The sequence below is a fragment of the Medicago truncatula genome, chromosome 8 (assembly GCF_003473485.1).
Source record: "Medicago truncatula cultivar Jemalong A17 chromosome 8, MtrunA17r5.0-ANR, whole genome shotgun sequence".
In the NCBI taxonomy this organism is placed as follows: domain Eukaryota; kingdom Viridiplantae; phylum Streptophyta; class Magnoliopsida; order Fabales; family Fabaceae; genus Medicago; species Medicago truncatula.
In genome coordinates, this window is record NC_053049.1 from 39,008,856 (window position 1) to 39,022,952 (window position 14,097).

The window sequence follows — 14,097 nt, forward strand, 5'->3', positions numbered from 1 at the left end:
TGATCCATTCCGTGTTGACGGTTTTCCATACACCACATGTTAGACATTCACTAGTGATGTTTTTATTTCTTTGTATCACTCTATTGGGTTGACATACACTTTGTGTGGATTGACTAGGTTAGGTGTATGTCCCCCCAGCTCTTTTTTGTATTTATTTTTTCCTTTTTTTAATAATATATATGAGCACTAGACATAGACTGGAATTGCAAGTATTCCAACTTTTGGACTGTTTTCTATTCCTTTTTTATGTCACTGGACTCTTGCCTTAACAAAAAAAAAAACTTGAAAAAAAAAACTATATTTTTAGTTTTAATCAAAATCAAAATTTCATAAAAAGAAAAACACCGTTTATAATTTTCAAACATTAGTGCAATAAAAAGAGCGGAAACACGGACGCACGTGAATGCCCGTCTTTTCGCTAGTGAATATAAATTATATACAATAGTTTTTAAGAAATTTTGATTAAAATTCTTGAAAAAAATATTTGATTAAAATTATATGTATAGATAATAGATATTTTACACTTTCATATTGTAACAAACTATAGTTATCTTTTTCAATAGATATTTTTGATTATTAGAAATAAAATAAAAAATCGTTACCAATCTGAAATAAATTATAAATTCAAACTATATAAAATACTAGTATTTTTTTCGTAGGGAGATACAGTATTATTTGTTGAATTCTTTTTGTTTTTTTTTAAGGGGTTACAATATTAAACTATACTCCGTCCTCGTGAACCTAGCTCAGTTGGTATGGATAATGCATAATATATGCAAAGTCGGGGTTCGAATCCCGGCCACAAAAAAAAAAAAAAAAAACTCCTATATCATATTGTCTTATACTATTTTTTTTAGGAAATCAAATTATCAAATACTAGTACTGTATGATACTAGTATTTTACTCCTATAAATACATCATATTTCGTGTTTAGCCCTTTGAAAAAAATCTTTAAACAATGATCCCAAAATATTGTTTGAAATTGTAGGGGCTCTAGACATTCATGTGACTATCAAGAGAACATTCAATCACTCAGCTATAGTTTTGATAGATGTTGGTCTAAATGGAGATGTGCATGAAAGAACCCTTGTTTTTTTTTTTTTTGAAAGGATGAAAGAAGCCTTGTTGAAAGCAATGGATTTGGTTTTTATATGAATGTTGAGTAGTATGAGAAACTCTCTCTTTTCTGCAATGGATAATGTCAGATAATTGGCAATTCTTTTAAAAATGGTAAATACCATGTTCCTCCAAAAATCAATGCAAGTTTAATAGTTGTGGATAAACCCAAGGTGCATCCTGCATCAAATACTAGGTTTAAAAGGTTGATAAAGTGATTATACCTCCTGCAGGTTCAGTTTTGAATTATGTTGCAGGTTGCTGTAAAATTAAATTGTTGTAGAAGAAGATTTTATTATTACTGATATAATATTAATAAGGCCTAAGGAGGTAGTGACTAGTGTGCTTGTGGGAGACATCATAAATCATAAGGAAGAGATATTTCTTCATGTACAACTATTATAGGTTGATGATATCTTATTTCATGCTACTGATATGGTTGAAAATTAAAGGGAGGACCAACATAGCAATAGATTTCATGATATGTGTATTGTTGGTCGTTGGAGTCTCATGCATCAACAAATTTGGAGTACATTCATGATCAAACCATCTTTTAGTGGTATTGCTTCTTCCAATGTCTTTGTTTATGACAATGTTTCAAATTCTGATGTTGCTTTTGACTTGAAGATTTTACGGTAGTTTTCTTGTAAGAAAAATGATGCTAGAGAAATTAGGCATACAGAGAAGTAGCAATAAACGCCGCAAGAAAGGGGAAGTTTGAATTGTGACACTTTTTAATTTTAATCCAAAAACTTTAACAAGTTTTTATACTCTAAAAAATTTCTTGGTAAAGGTTAGACAAATACAATATTATATATTTTTTATATAAAGCAATTGTTATATCAAGGAGCAAAATATTTTGGATTAAACAAAGTTTATAGACAGCTTTTAACTAAGACCAGAATATATATTCTGGATTAAACAAAGGCTAAGTGTTTAAGCAGTTATAATAAGACTAGAATGTTCTGGAGAATGCTAACGTACATCTACTTATTTTTTACAATGTGTGTTTTAGCAACATTCACCTTAAAGTGTATTTAATAACTTTTTGGTTATATCTTTACTAAAACACACCTTAATAAAAACTAGTGGATGTATCCTAACAAACAATATTTTAGATTAGTTTGAGCGTGAGATGTCTTATAGATTAAACAATTATTTTATCAAGGATCATAATATTTTGGATGCAGTTATATGATAAAATAAAAGTAATTTAGCTTCTTTAGGCACCCAAAACGATAAGTATATTTCTTTATGTTCATATTTTTTAGAGAAATGATATTTGTACAATCCTTTTGTAACAACTTTTTGACAACTTTCTCTCTCATACTCACAAGATATTCTTATTCTCTCTCTTCCTTTTTCTCTCCATTGTTTTTAACCAATAAGAAGAGAGAAAAACAAAGTTGTTACTAAAGTTGTCCTTAAATGAATGTCAAAATATCATTGCTCTATTTTTTAATGTTAAATCCTAAACTTTAAAGGTAAAAAATGTGAATCTTTATTTCATAAAAAAAAAAAAAAAAAAAAAACGAATCATTCTCAAAATTCTTTTATGTTAGACTATCTTGTTACTGCGTGTCCAAGCTTGAATTCGAACTCAGAACATTGGTTAAGTTAAAAGAGACTCATGCCCTACTCTAAGATGGTTTTTTTTTTCTTTCTTTTCAAACTTCAATATGTAATATCCCATCAGCCTTGTATGCCAATTCAAATAATGATCTGATTCTCTTGAGTGAGTTTATTAACATTGGTGAATACTATGAGGTAAAGTTGACATATTTACATGAGAAGGTATTTTGATGAAGTGTTTGTGACAGTTCGGAATATAGGAAATTAGATCCATATAATATCTCTTTTTTTTTTTTTTGAAGGATATAATATCTTCTTTTTAATATTCTCTTTCATATCCATATAATCCTTTTTAAAAATATTCCTTTTTTATTAAAACAATAAACCAACATCTTTTTTTAATTTTACCATTTAAAGTGTTAACGTAATTCTTTTTTTATTTTTGTTTCTAGAACCTGAAACAAAACAAAAACCAAAAATCAAATTTCAATCAAACGCTTTCCAAGATACAAAGTAAACCCTGAATTATAAAAAATTAGCTATAATCTTTAGTAAAAAATAATAATAAATAGCTATAAAAGAATACAATCAAGGGTAGAAGCTAAGTGAACAAAAATCTGGAAACTTAGAAACCGTGTAGATAAAGGGAGATGAAGAAAAAGTAGGTATTGTAACTTATGAAGGGGACATCTTGTATTTCTTAATGCAGCATAAATTTGTAAGAAGTAAAATTTGTTTAGATTTTTCAATACTAAGCAAACAAATGGAGCATATTATATTATAAATAGAAAGTGTCACACAACAAATTTTAAAACAAAATAGTTATATGATGAACTTTTATGACAAATACTGCTGATATAATAATAAAAGATAAACAGATAGTTCCAAAGAGAAAAAGAAATCTTATGCTTCAAACTTCAAACAAAAAAGTGTGTTGATGCCTCTCAAAGAGAAATGTATGTCTTTGTTTGTAAAATTGTGTTTGAGTAAGAGGTAAAGCAAACTTTGTTATCACATCCATGCTCACATATTTCTTCAATTTTCATATAGTTTCCATTAGTCAAGCCATAATAGCCATAAACCTTTCTCCGAGTGGAAAACACCAGAAGATCGCCATTCAAAGCCAATGCATCAAACTGCAGAAACATCATGCAAAGAACTTGATTGTTTCTTGCTTTTCCTACCTCTCTTTCGAGTACATTCCTTTGGTTTATGAGGCAAAACCTTGAGACAAAAGCTTTTTAGTGAAGATCCAAAACGATACTTTCCGACATGAGTAAAAGCAGTTTCTGCATCACAACGTTTCTGGAAAACGAGTTTTACGCCGTTAGTCTTCACTAAAAGTTCAGTCTTTGAGTCAATTAAGGGCCCAAATTTGCATAAAAGTTTGTTGAGAATAGCTATTGAAGGGACAGAATTTTTGTTTCTAAATTTAAGAGTCAAAGCAGTTGGAGAAGACTCTGAAGCATTATGCATTAAATCTAAATTTAGAGTAATTTCAGAAGCTGAAGAAAGATCCATTGACTCTTTGCAGGCAAAAGGAGTCAAGGTGGAAAAATGGAATTGAATGGGAGAAAGAAATTTGCTACAACTTTTTAACAACTTTATTTCTCATACTCACATGATGTTATTATCTTCTCTCTTCTTTTTTCTCTCCATTATTTTTGATCAATCAAAAAAGAGAAAAACAAAATTGTCACCAAAGTTGTCATTAAATAGATGTACAAATATCATTGCTCATGGGAGAAATTAAAAAAGAAGGTAGAACGAAGAAGGATAACTATTTTTTTTTATAGAGGAAAGAAGGTGAACTGTTAAAGTTTATGAAGTGGATGAATACTATGAGATATAATGTTAACATATTTATATGAAAAGGTTTTTGTCATGAAGAGTTGTGACCAATCGGATTTAGGAAACTAAATTAATATAGAATCTTAATTTTAATATTTGTATTCATATCTTCATTCTAATCCTAGCTAAGAGATAATCCGATACATTTTGAATGAATCGTTACAATGCAAATATTCTGAGATATTTTCCATATATTCAAACAACACAAAATCAAAAACAATGGACACATACAGCTAGCAAAATTCAAACATATATATACGTATTTATTTTTTATGGGTTATATATACGTATTTACAGTAAATTATTTTTTAGACATTGAAGGACTGATTTATCTAATAGATATTGACAGATCTTATCTTCAAGAAATATTAAAAAAAAAATCATCATTTTTTAAATTCATCAGTTTAATTCTTCTAGTGGTATTGCTTCTAACATCGTTTTTTGTTTATGACAATGTTTCAAATTCTAATGTTATTTATGACTTCGAGATTTTGCAGTATTTTTTTATAAGGAAAATGATGCCAAAGAAATTAGGCATTTAATTTATATTGATGAAGAGACGACAGCTACTAAATATTTAAATAATTGTTTTGTTGTTAGAGAAGAGCTTTTTACAAAGGTCGTTTCTAAGATCAAGAAAAAGAAGGAAGTTCATTTTCATAATACTCGTTCTAGGGGTAGAAAACTGGAGTAATTTAAGGAGCTTATGTTGTATGGCATTTATTTTCTTGCTCTTTTCATTTAGTTAAGTTGTGTTTATTTTCTTGCTTTTTTCTCCTTTTTGGGTTTGTTTTATGTCCCTCCAATTTTTTGTCGAATTGTTTTTCTTAAATGAATTTATTTTAGCTTAAAAAATGATGTACAAGGGGTGAATTTAGGTGGACTTGAAAGCTTAGATTGTTTCAAAGCAATGAAAAATTGGTTGTAGAGTGTTCTTTATTGGCATGTAACCTTGTTTTACAAGAGAACACACTTGATAGACGGACTCTCATATAAATATACTTGAATTTGTGCATTGAAATGATTCTTTTATGCGATCTTGAACAGACTAAATTATTGTGGTGAAATTCTCTCCTTGTATGAAGGTTATTAAAAAATAAACTTCCTATATGAGATAATCTTGCGCATTGTTTATTTAAAGTAACAAAATAATTATAAAAATAAAAAATAAAAAAATAAAAAAAGCGATTTGGCCTCCACATATATAATGATATTGATATGATTCTAGACCCGACTTTATTATATTATCAATATTATATGAGAATACAATTGATTCTAGACACTGCTTTATTATATTATCAATGTTATATGGAAAATACAATGAGTGTTTTCCTAAATATTCTAAGTTTTGTGTAAAAAAAGTATATATTTTTTTAACATGGAATTGATTTCATCATATTAGAAACTTAAAAAAAGGTTGTACCAAGAAAAAAAACTTAAAAAAAGGGACCAAAAAGTTAGTTTTAAAAGAAGGGGATTAAAAGTTCAAAAATATTAAAAGAAGGAGATGAAAATTGCATTTAAGCCTTTATTATTATTTTTTAACTCAGAGTTGAACTCATCTAAATTTGACTTATTCATATATCACTCTCACATGCAATGCAACACCTTGTTCTCACACATGATTCTGCCATTGATCTCAAATTTGCTATAACAATGAACAACTCTGGAATTATATCTTGTTTGGAAAGATTAGTTAAACATATATATGTAGTCCGCTCCAATATTAGGTTTTTTAGTAAATCAAAAATCACTGTAAACAAATTGACATCCAAAAACCATTCATGCAGAAAAGAGACATTTAGATTACCAAAAGGTTCAAAACCTGATTATTTCATTTCTTACATGACTCAAGGTGCAATGGAGACTAACATCACGATTCACATCACACAGATATGAACAAAGGACAACTATAGACCAAGATTAGACAAGACCATTCAACAATTGCAATTTCATGCTAGGGCTATTATGCAAAGATTTAGAGACAGACATAACATTGTTGCTAATCTAAGCTTGACTATCGACAGCCATTGGCACAGACTCCTGCTTTGCTGCTGCAGTTCTTGCTTGTTCTACTTTATTCATTTTGGCAAATATATTTCCATAAAATTGTGCATCCTTCTTGTTGTATTCTCTCACTTTGTCCTTCAAAATTTTGTACTCAATCTTGACATCCCTGGAAACATCCACCAAACAAATATTAATTCAAACAAAAATTTGAATTGGAACAATTTCTTCAGCTTTGTGCCTTTAGAACTAGGTACATAGTTTATGCATATACACCATGGGGATCATTCACAAGACCAAAAGCATACCGGTTATCTGGATCAATTTCAAGGGCTTTCTTAATATCCATTTCAGCCAAATCCAAGTCAATGAGATGAATATATGCTTGTGCCCTTCGGTATAGGGCTTTTACGTTTCTACTATCAAGCTCTAACACCTACAGATTACAACAAAATCCTCTTAAGTCAATGGTTTTCACTCTGTTTCCCTTTGAATTCAACTACAGAAATATAACAAAAATAAGCAGAAAAGGAAATTTCATAAACTAACCTTTGTGCACAACTTCTCTGCCTGTTTGTAGTCCTTGAGTTTCAACTTACATGCCGCGTCATTAAGATTGCATGAAATTTTCAATGCTTTGGCCTGCTGTTTCTCCTCATCACTGAATGAGGAATCGTACTCAAAATACCTTATGGCCTGTCACTCACACAAAATATCATTTATAGTTAGCAATTGTACCATAACATATCCATAAACCATAAGTTACCTAGTAACATGGGATCTTTTTATTATTTTTGCAGGTGTACCTTCTCATATCTCTTTGATGCTCTTTCATGTTTACCGGCTTTGAACAATGCATTCCCTTCTTCCTTCTTTTTTCCAGCTGCCTCAATCTTTTCTTGCGTATTAAGATCCCATGATTCCTTTTCCTGCATCCAACATTTTAGCAATCAATATATCTCTATCTCATCCAACTTAGTCAAAACTAAAAAACCTAAAGAAAATGATAACATAATTTTCTCACGTTTACAAAGGAAAGCAGCTCAACTTCATAGTAAACGGTGGAATTGGGAGGAACAGTAGTCAATTCCTGAGGGGACCCAGATGAACCAAAAGCATACTCAGGTTGAATAATCACCAATGCAATTTCCCCTTTCTTCATGTTCTTAACGGCTCTATCAAGCCCATCAATTACTTGCTCTAGCGCATGGAAGATACAGATTAGAATTATTTTGGAAAGAAAGGGTTTACTCTAGTAACCTATTGAAGAGTATAAGCTAAAACTTAAAACCAATGTTTAAAGTACCTTCATCAATTCTGAACTCAAATGGCTGATCACCATCATGACCTTTCTTAAAGAAGACAGTCCCATCTTGCAGCTTTCCGGTAAGTTTCACTGAATCAATGGAAATAATTCATCTATTCAATACTACAATCCAATATATAATTACAAGGAAACAAAGAAAGCACAAAAACTTTAAAAAGTCTATATCAGCAAAACTGTACCCTGAACCACAGCTCCATCATTTGGTCGTTCATATCCCTCTCCTTCCTTCAAGGTCTTCTTAAGGACCTTCCTATCCTTAGTAATGTCAGATACCGTCTTCCATGAGACTAACTCGAGATCTATTTGAAGTGAAGCATTTGGAGGTATGGCACCATTATTTCCTGATGAAGGTTTTCCACTCTCACCAAATGCATCTAAAAAATTTAAGAAAGTCAATAAACTTATACAAGGAAAATATGTATTTGCTTGATTCTAATGATAACAGAAATTTGACTCACATTCTGGCTTAACATTCAAGAGAACTTTCTCTCCCTTCTTCATTGTTTTCACAGCCTTGGCCAAAGCAGGACAGAAAAAACCTGTATCAAAGAAATATTCATCATAGTCAATTACCTGCAATCGGAACACAACCAATATACCCGAGATAAAATTGAAAGAAGTATGAGACTAACCCTCTTCAACAGTGAACTCGACCCCATCAGATTTTGAAACGATTGTTCCTTCTTCGAGACGAGCTTCATACTTAACTGCAGAAAGGATAGAAGCGGATAAAGTGTGAGATAATAATTATCAATGTTACTACCATATAGGTGAATCTCTTTTCTCAAAGAGGATAATAGGTTCAGTTCTGTACCGAATACTTCATCAGGGTCCTTAGGATTGTCCCATTTCTCTCCTTCAGTTATTATGTTTTTCAATATTCCACCATCCTTGGTAATGTCCTTGACACTTGTCCAAGACAGCAACTCCACATCAAACTGAAGAGCTGCGTTTGGGGGAATAGTGGGAGGAGACCCAGATTCTCCATAAGCCAACTCTGGGGGTATTGTGAAAATGGCATTTTCACCCTTCTTCATGGTTTTGATACCTTCATCCCACCCTTTGATCACTTGCCCTTCATTGACAAAAACAATAACAAATTAACTGCAGTTCATTGATGAAGTAAAGTCCTAAGAGATCTCAGTCTTCGGATGAAGTTTTATGAAACAGAGACACGGATGTTGGAAACGATAAAACACTGACAATGAAAATAATTGTAACACACATATCAATCACCCAGACATATCTTCAATCTAAAGTGTCTGTACGATAACTTAACCAATACAATATACAAAAATCACATTTGTGTAAATAAAAGATCTATTTTAATATGATACTATCATTGTATAGTTCATTTCCTCCTCATACACAGCAACATGATTAAAAACATTGAATATTCATCATTTTATACCTCGACAAAATTTACAAGAGGAAAACAGAAAGTTAAATATTACCTTGACCAAGCTTAAACTTGAAAGTGGTACCCCTATCACGGCTCGAGTCAAATTTGGTTCCATCAAGCAAAATTCCAGTATAATGAACTACAAAAAGACACAATCAAAATCAACATTACATTACTAACCAATTCAGTTTCATAAGAGAAAGATGTGAAATGTAATTTAAATTTGATTGATTATTAATTACCTTCAACTTGATCTCCATTATCAGGAGTTTCCCACCCTTCACCTTCCTTAACAAGCTTCTTCTTCAAACCATTCTTCCCAATCTCCTTCTCCTCGCCAACTTTCTGAGTCGGACTCATCACCTCCTCTTCCTCTGGCATTTCCATGTTTCCTGCTGTTGGAAACTCGAAATCCTCTTCCATTGATGAATGAACACAATTGAAAAGCTTTTATGTGAATCAAAAAGTGCTTATAATTATGCGATTGTTGAACAATTTGTTGTTGAATTATGATTTAATACACGAGCATGTGTATATATGAAATGAGCAAAAGGTGTGTGTGTCTGGAGAGTTCTGAAATTCAAAGCTGTTATGAATTTCATGATAGTTCCAGAATCATCTAATTTCAGTTTTATTTTATTGTTATTTTTAGTATATACAAATATTTATTTAATAATAAAAATAAATAAATATGGAAACACGTGCTTCTTCAAAACTTAAGATCCAACCGTAAAGTAAAGGGGTCGTTCATTATTTATCCGCGGGAACGTAACTGAATGTTGAAATCTTCCTTCTTTTTTTTTTTTCACACCACTAATAATCAAAAAAATTAAACTTATTTTATTTCATTCAATCAAAATTTTATCTTCTATACTAGTGATATATAAGGGACACACATTTTTAATGTGGCTTTTTCATTTTTAATTTTACTCTTTGTACTACTATTCTATTTACAATTTAATATTTTTTATTTGATTTAAGAATCAAAACTTTGAAATAATTATACTTTAGTATAAAATAAAATTTCAAAAAAAATATATAAAAAAAAAAGATTTGGCATAGCATTTTTTCATCAAATTTTTTCCTTTGTTCATGTTTCAGAGTGAATCCAAGGGTTCATCTTGCTAAGGCCCAACTCAGCACACAGAATTTTCGTGATCAATAACGCCTAGACAACTTCAAGGCACCTCCCAAATGGCTACCGAATCATACCGTTGAAGTGTATCATGTGTAACGGTCCTTTTAAATCATTAACGGCTCCTTCGTGGTGCTATATTAATAACATTTTTCACAACAATGGAAGGTGCGCAGACTTTCCATATGAAAACTTCTCACTCTCTACTCTCTTACTGGCTTGAGTGTCGAGTGTTTATAGGCACCACCCTCCCACACCCAAGCTGCTTAAGGGAACTTTTTTTCTAATTTGGGCTACCTTCTCGGGTTATCCATGTTGGTTTTGAGTTTTTGAGACCTGATTCTTAGCTACTGGTTCAACAGCTCTGTGTCTGCTGGAATACTTTCAGTGCAGGAGCTAAAATTGGAGCTAGTGAACCTGCTGCGCATTGAGAACTCCTTTTTGCTTTTTAGAGAAAACTAGACTTTGTTTTATATATACAAGATAGCTAGGTAGGAACTTTTACCATCAAAATCTATATCTTATAGCAATTGGAAAGAAGGTAAATAATAAGCACTAATAAAGTTGTAATCCCCAAATTTCCTAGCTTTTAGTAGAGAAGAGTGCAAATAGGGCATCAAGAGATCATTATGGTTCTTGAAGCTCGTGCAAAAACTAGGGAATAACAGTTCCATACACAAGTCATTTTGAAATTCTGATATACACATGTAGAATTGTTCTCTTATAAACTCCATCCAAAATCTAACAGAACTGTTATCCCAAAAATAAACAAAAATTGTACAAAAGGCAATAATGAAACCACTTAAAAATCAAAATACATCAGTTGGGTAAAATCTGCTAATGAAAGTTTTTGACACTGTCCAACTGCAGCCCTCAATATCCTTCCTTTCGTTCTATAGCGCAACTGTGAAAAAGACAACCACAAATTAGATACAAATCTGCAACGAGAGTGTAGGAGAATGTTTCACAAACCAGACGGGTCACGGCAAATGAAAAAAAATGCAATAAAATTTAAGTCATAGCAGCTTCAACAGATAATAACAAGACTCGTACAAGCCATAAATACTTATGACGGGCTTTTGAATCAAAGGGGGCAGTGTCCATAAAGAGTTTGTAAAGCACGCGACAGGAGGAAAATTGTAGATGGCAAAACCAAACCAAGGTTTTGTAAAATGCAAAATAGACACTGCACTGTCTGTCAACCAGGAGGAAACTTGCCTAAGCTTCTTAAAAAGAAGAGTGCAAAATAGAGCATCAAGATATCATTATGCATCTAGATGATGCCCCTTGAAAGCTATCAGTAATGCCTCTGCATTTTCTTTAAACCTTGATATAAACCTGTCCAAGAACTTGTCCTCAGATAACCATAGCATGGTAACAAAGCTTGGAACCTCCTTACATAGATTTTGTGATTTCAAAAGCTGAAAAACTCTATATCGAGGAAACACTCGATCCTCCATGCTATACATCAAAACCATAGGCTGACTAACCAATACTGACTTTGGCAGCATAACTGTATTTAGGAAAAACTCAATTCCAACCTTTAATTTCTTTTCTGATGCCTTAAGCAAATATGGAGCCTTTTTGAACATTTGCAGGCTCTCATCTTTAGAAAACCCAAAACACTGAATTAAGTCAAGCTTTCTCCTAAATGTTTTATTGCTCAAACCATGTATCGTAAAAAGTGCATGAACTAACATTCTTGAATTTTGAGGGAAACCCAAGTCTACAGCTTGCGATACATAGTTCTTAATACGAGATTGTGGTACAATGAAAAATCGTGATTTTCGTTTGAGTAGAAACAAAACCTGATCCCCAACAACACCACAACTCTCTAAGAAAGCAATGTTGGCAACAAATAATTGGTACTTTGGGAGTAGCCAGCCACAGTTGGACAAAACTTGAATAAAATCTTTCTCATTCTGTGCAATTTTCTTAATAGCTTCCACCGAGGGAATCAATTTTTTGTTCAAACTAGCAGTCAAAATGGTTGGATTCTTAGAAATAAAGTCACGTAAATGAGAACCTTGAAAACCCAATTGTTGAAAGAACTCAACTTTAGGTCTGAGAGTTTTATCAACATCTGAAAAGAGTAATGGAAGTCTCTGGCGAATGATGGAGTGAATCTGAGCTTGAGAAAATCCAACTTGTTTGAAATAGTTAAGGACAGACAATGGCCTTTGAGGGAAGGTAGCTCCTGAAGCACGTTTTGAGATATAAATGGATTGATATTTAGGTAAATTGGAATTGGAATTAAGGAGGTTAAACAGAAAAGTGGTTTCTTCGGTGGAAGATTGGTTTATCGGGGTTGATAAGGAAGAAGTGGTTGAAAATGAAAAGAGAAAGGAACGATGCATGTTAGAATTGAAAGGAAGAGAGCGAAACAACTTGAGGGATAGCATTGCATAAGGTTTGTGTAGTAAGGATTAGGTTGTTCAATTTAACAAACACGTTGCGTGCATGAATAATGAGGGGATTTTATAACAGGTTTGAAATCACGAAAAAGATGACACATAATAGATTATGGGTGGTGTTAGAATCGAAAAGAGGGGAAAGAAAAGCTTGAGATGAGAAAGCAGCACAAGGAGAATATCAAGGCGGGGGAAGGAGGGACTGTGCTTTGTGAGTCTCTCAACGCTATGCAAGGTCTTGCGTCGTGCGTGTGTGGGTTGGACTTTGTGTGTGGACGGATTCTTGAAACATATACTATTAATTTTGTTAAATATTTAAAAAAAAGGGATGGACAAGTTTTTTTCTTGAAAGAAAGATATAGCATTTCATTAATAATAATATTGTCAATACGACTTGGGATATAATAATAAATATTGGGAATACCTAAAGATGTGGCTTCTCTTGCAAGAATGAACTACCACATTCGTTTGTCGCTAATAAACTCAAATCTGGAATTTGTGAAAGAAGTGGAGAACAAAGCCCAATACGCTGCAATAATGTGTCCAAGTTCTGTTATGTCGGTTTTGCGTGAGTGGAAAGAATCATTTGTGATCTTGGAATTAAGCTTGAAATCGATATTGTCAAATTGAATTCAACATTCCGACTCACTTGGCCAAAATGATAAAAGATTTAGTGAGTTTAAAAGCTTCTAAATATTTCTACCAAAAAAAAAATAGCTTCTAATGAGGAACATTTCCACAATCAAGTCATTTTGAAATTCGTGTGTACCACTCAAAAATACTTGGAGGTTTCGAACTTTTTTTTATTTTTAGAAGTAGATGTTGACACAGAGACTAAAACAATAGAGGAAGAAAGTAAAAACATAATATAAATATAAAAGAGAAAATTGTCACAAAATAGTTATACATATATCATTTTTCAAATACTTATCACGGGCATTTATGAAAAATGGTGATTTAAAGGAATAGTGTAAACTCTAAAATAAAATACACCTCGTACAAGTTCTTGTTGCTAAAACAAGTGAAATATTTTGAAATATATTTGATAGTGGCTTGTTGATTTCCAAACAATGCATAGAACAAAATGAATATATAGAAGATAGCTAGGTAGGATCTTTTACCATCAAAATCTATATCTCATAGCAATTGGAAAGAAAGTAAATAATACTCCCTCCGTTACTTTTTAAGTGTCGCTTTTGGAGAAATTTTTTGTTCCTACTTAACTGTCACTTTCAAAGTTCAATGCAACATTAAATGTTGTTTTACCAATATTGTC

The 14,097-nt window shown here is 31.9% G+C and overlaps 2 protein-coding genes across 2 annotated transcripts; both read right to left on the minus strand.

The window, feature by feature from the left end:
- Positions 1 to 6,320: 6,320 nt before the first annotated feature.
- On the minus strand, positions 6,321 to 9,900 carry LOC25501779 (70 kDa peptidyl-prolyl isomerase). Its single transcript, XM_013591155.3, has 12 exons — positions 9,518 to 9,900; positions 9,328 to 9,414; positions 8,688 to 8,948; positions 8,506 to 8,580; positions 8,332 to 8,412; positions 8,053 to 8,247; positions 7,853 to 7,942; positions 7,571 to 7,746; positions 7,353 to 7,475; positions 7,096 to 7,242; positions 6,855 to 6,982; positions 6,321 to 6,715 (listed from the first exon to the last, which is right to left on the minus strand). The coding sequence occupies exons 1-12, from the start codon at positions 9,696 to 9,698 to the stop codon at positions 6,547 to 6,549; spliced, it is 1,713 nt and encodes a 570-aa protein (XP_013446609.1). The 5' UTR covers positions 9,699 to 9,900; the 3' UTR covers positions 6,321 to 6,546.
- A 1,074-nt stretch (positions 9,901 to 10,974) lies between these two features.
- LOC25501780 (uncharacterized) lies at positions 10,975 to 13,107 on the minus strand. The gene is made up of 2 exons (XM_024773580.2): positions 11,629 to 13,107; positions 10,975 to 11,314 (listed from the first exon to the last, which is right to left on the minus strand). The coding sequence occupies exon 1, from the start codon at positions 12,810 to 12,812 to the stop codon at positions 11,676 to 11,678; it is 1,137 nt and encodes a 378-aa protein (XP_024629348.1). The 5' UTR covers positions 12,813 to 13,107; the 3' UTR covers positions 10,975 to 11,314; positions 11,629 to 11,675.
- Positions 13,108 to 14,097: the final 990 nt, after the last annotated feature.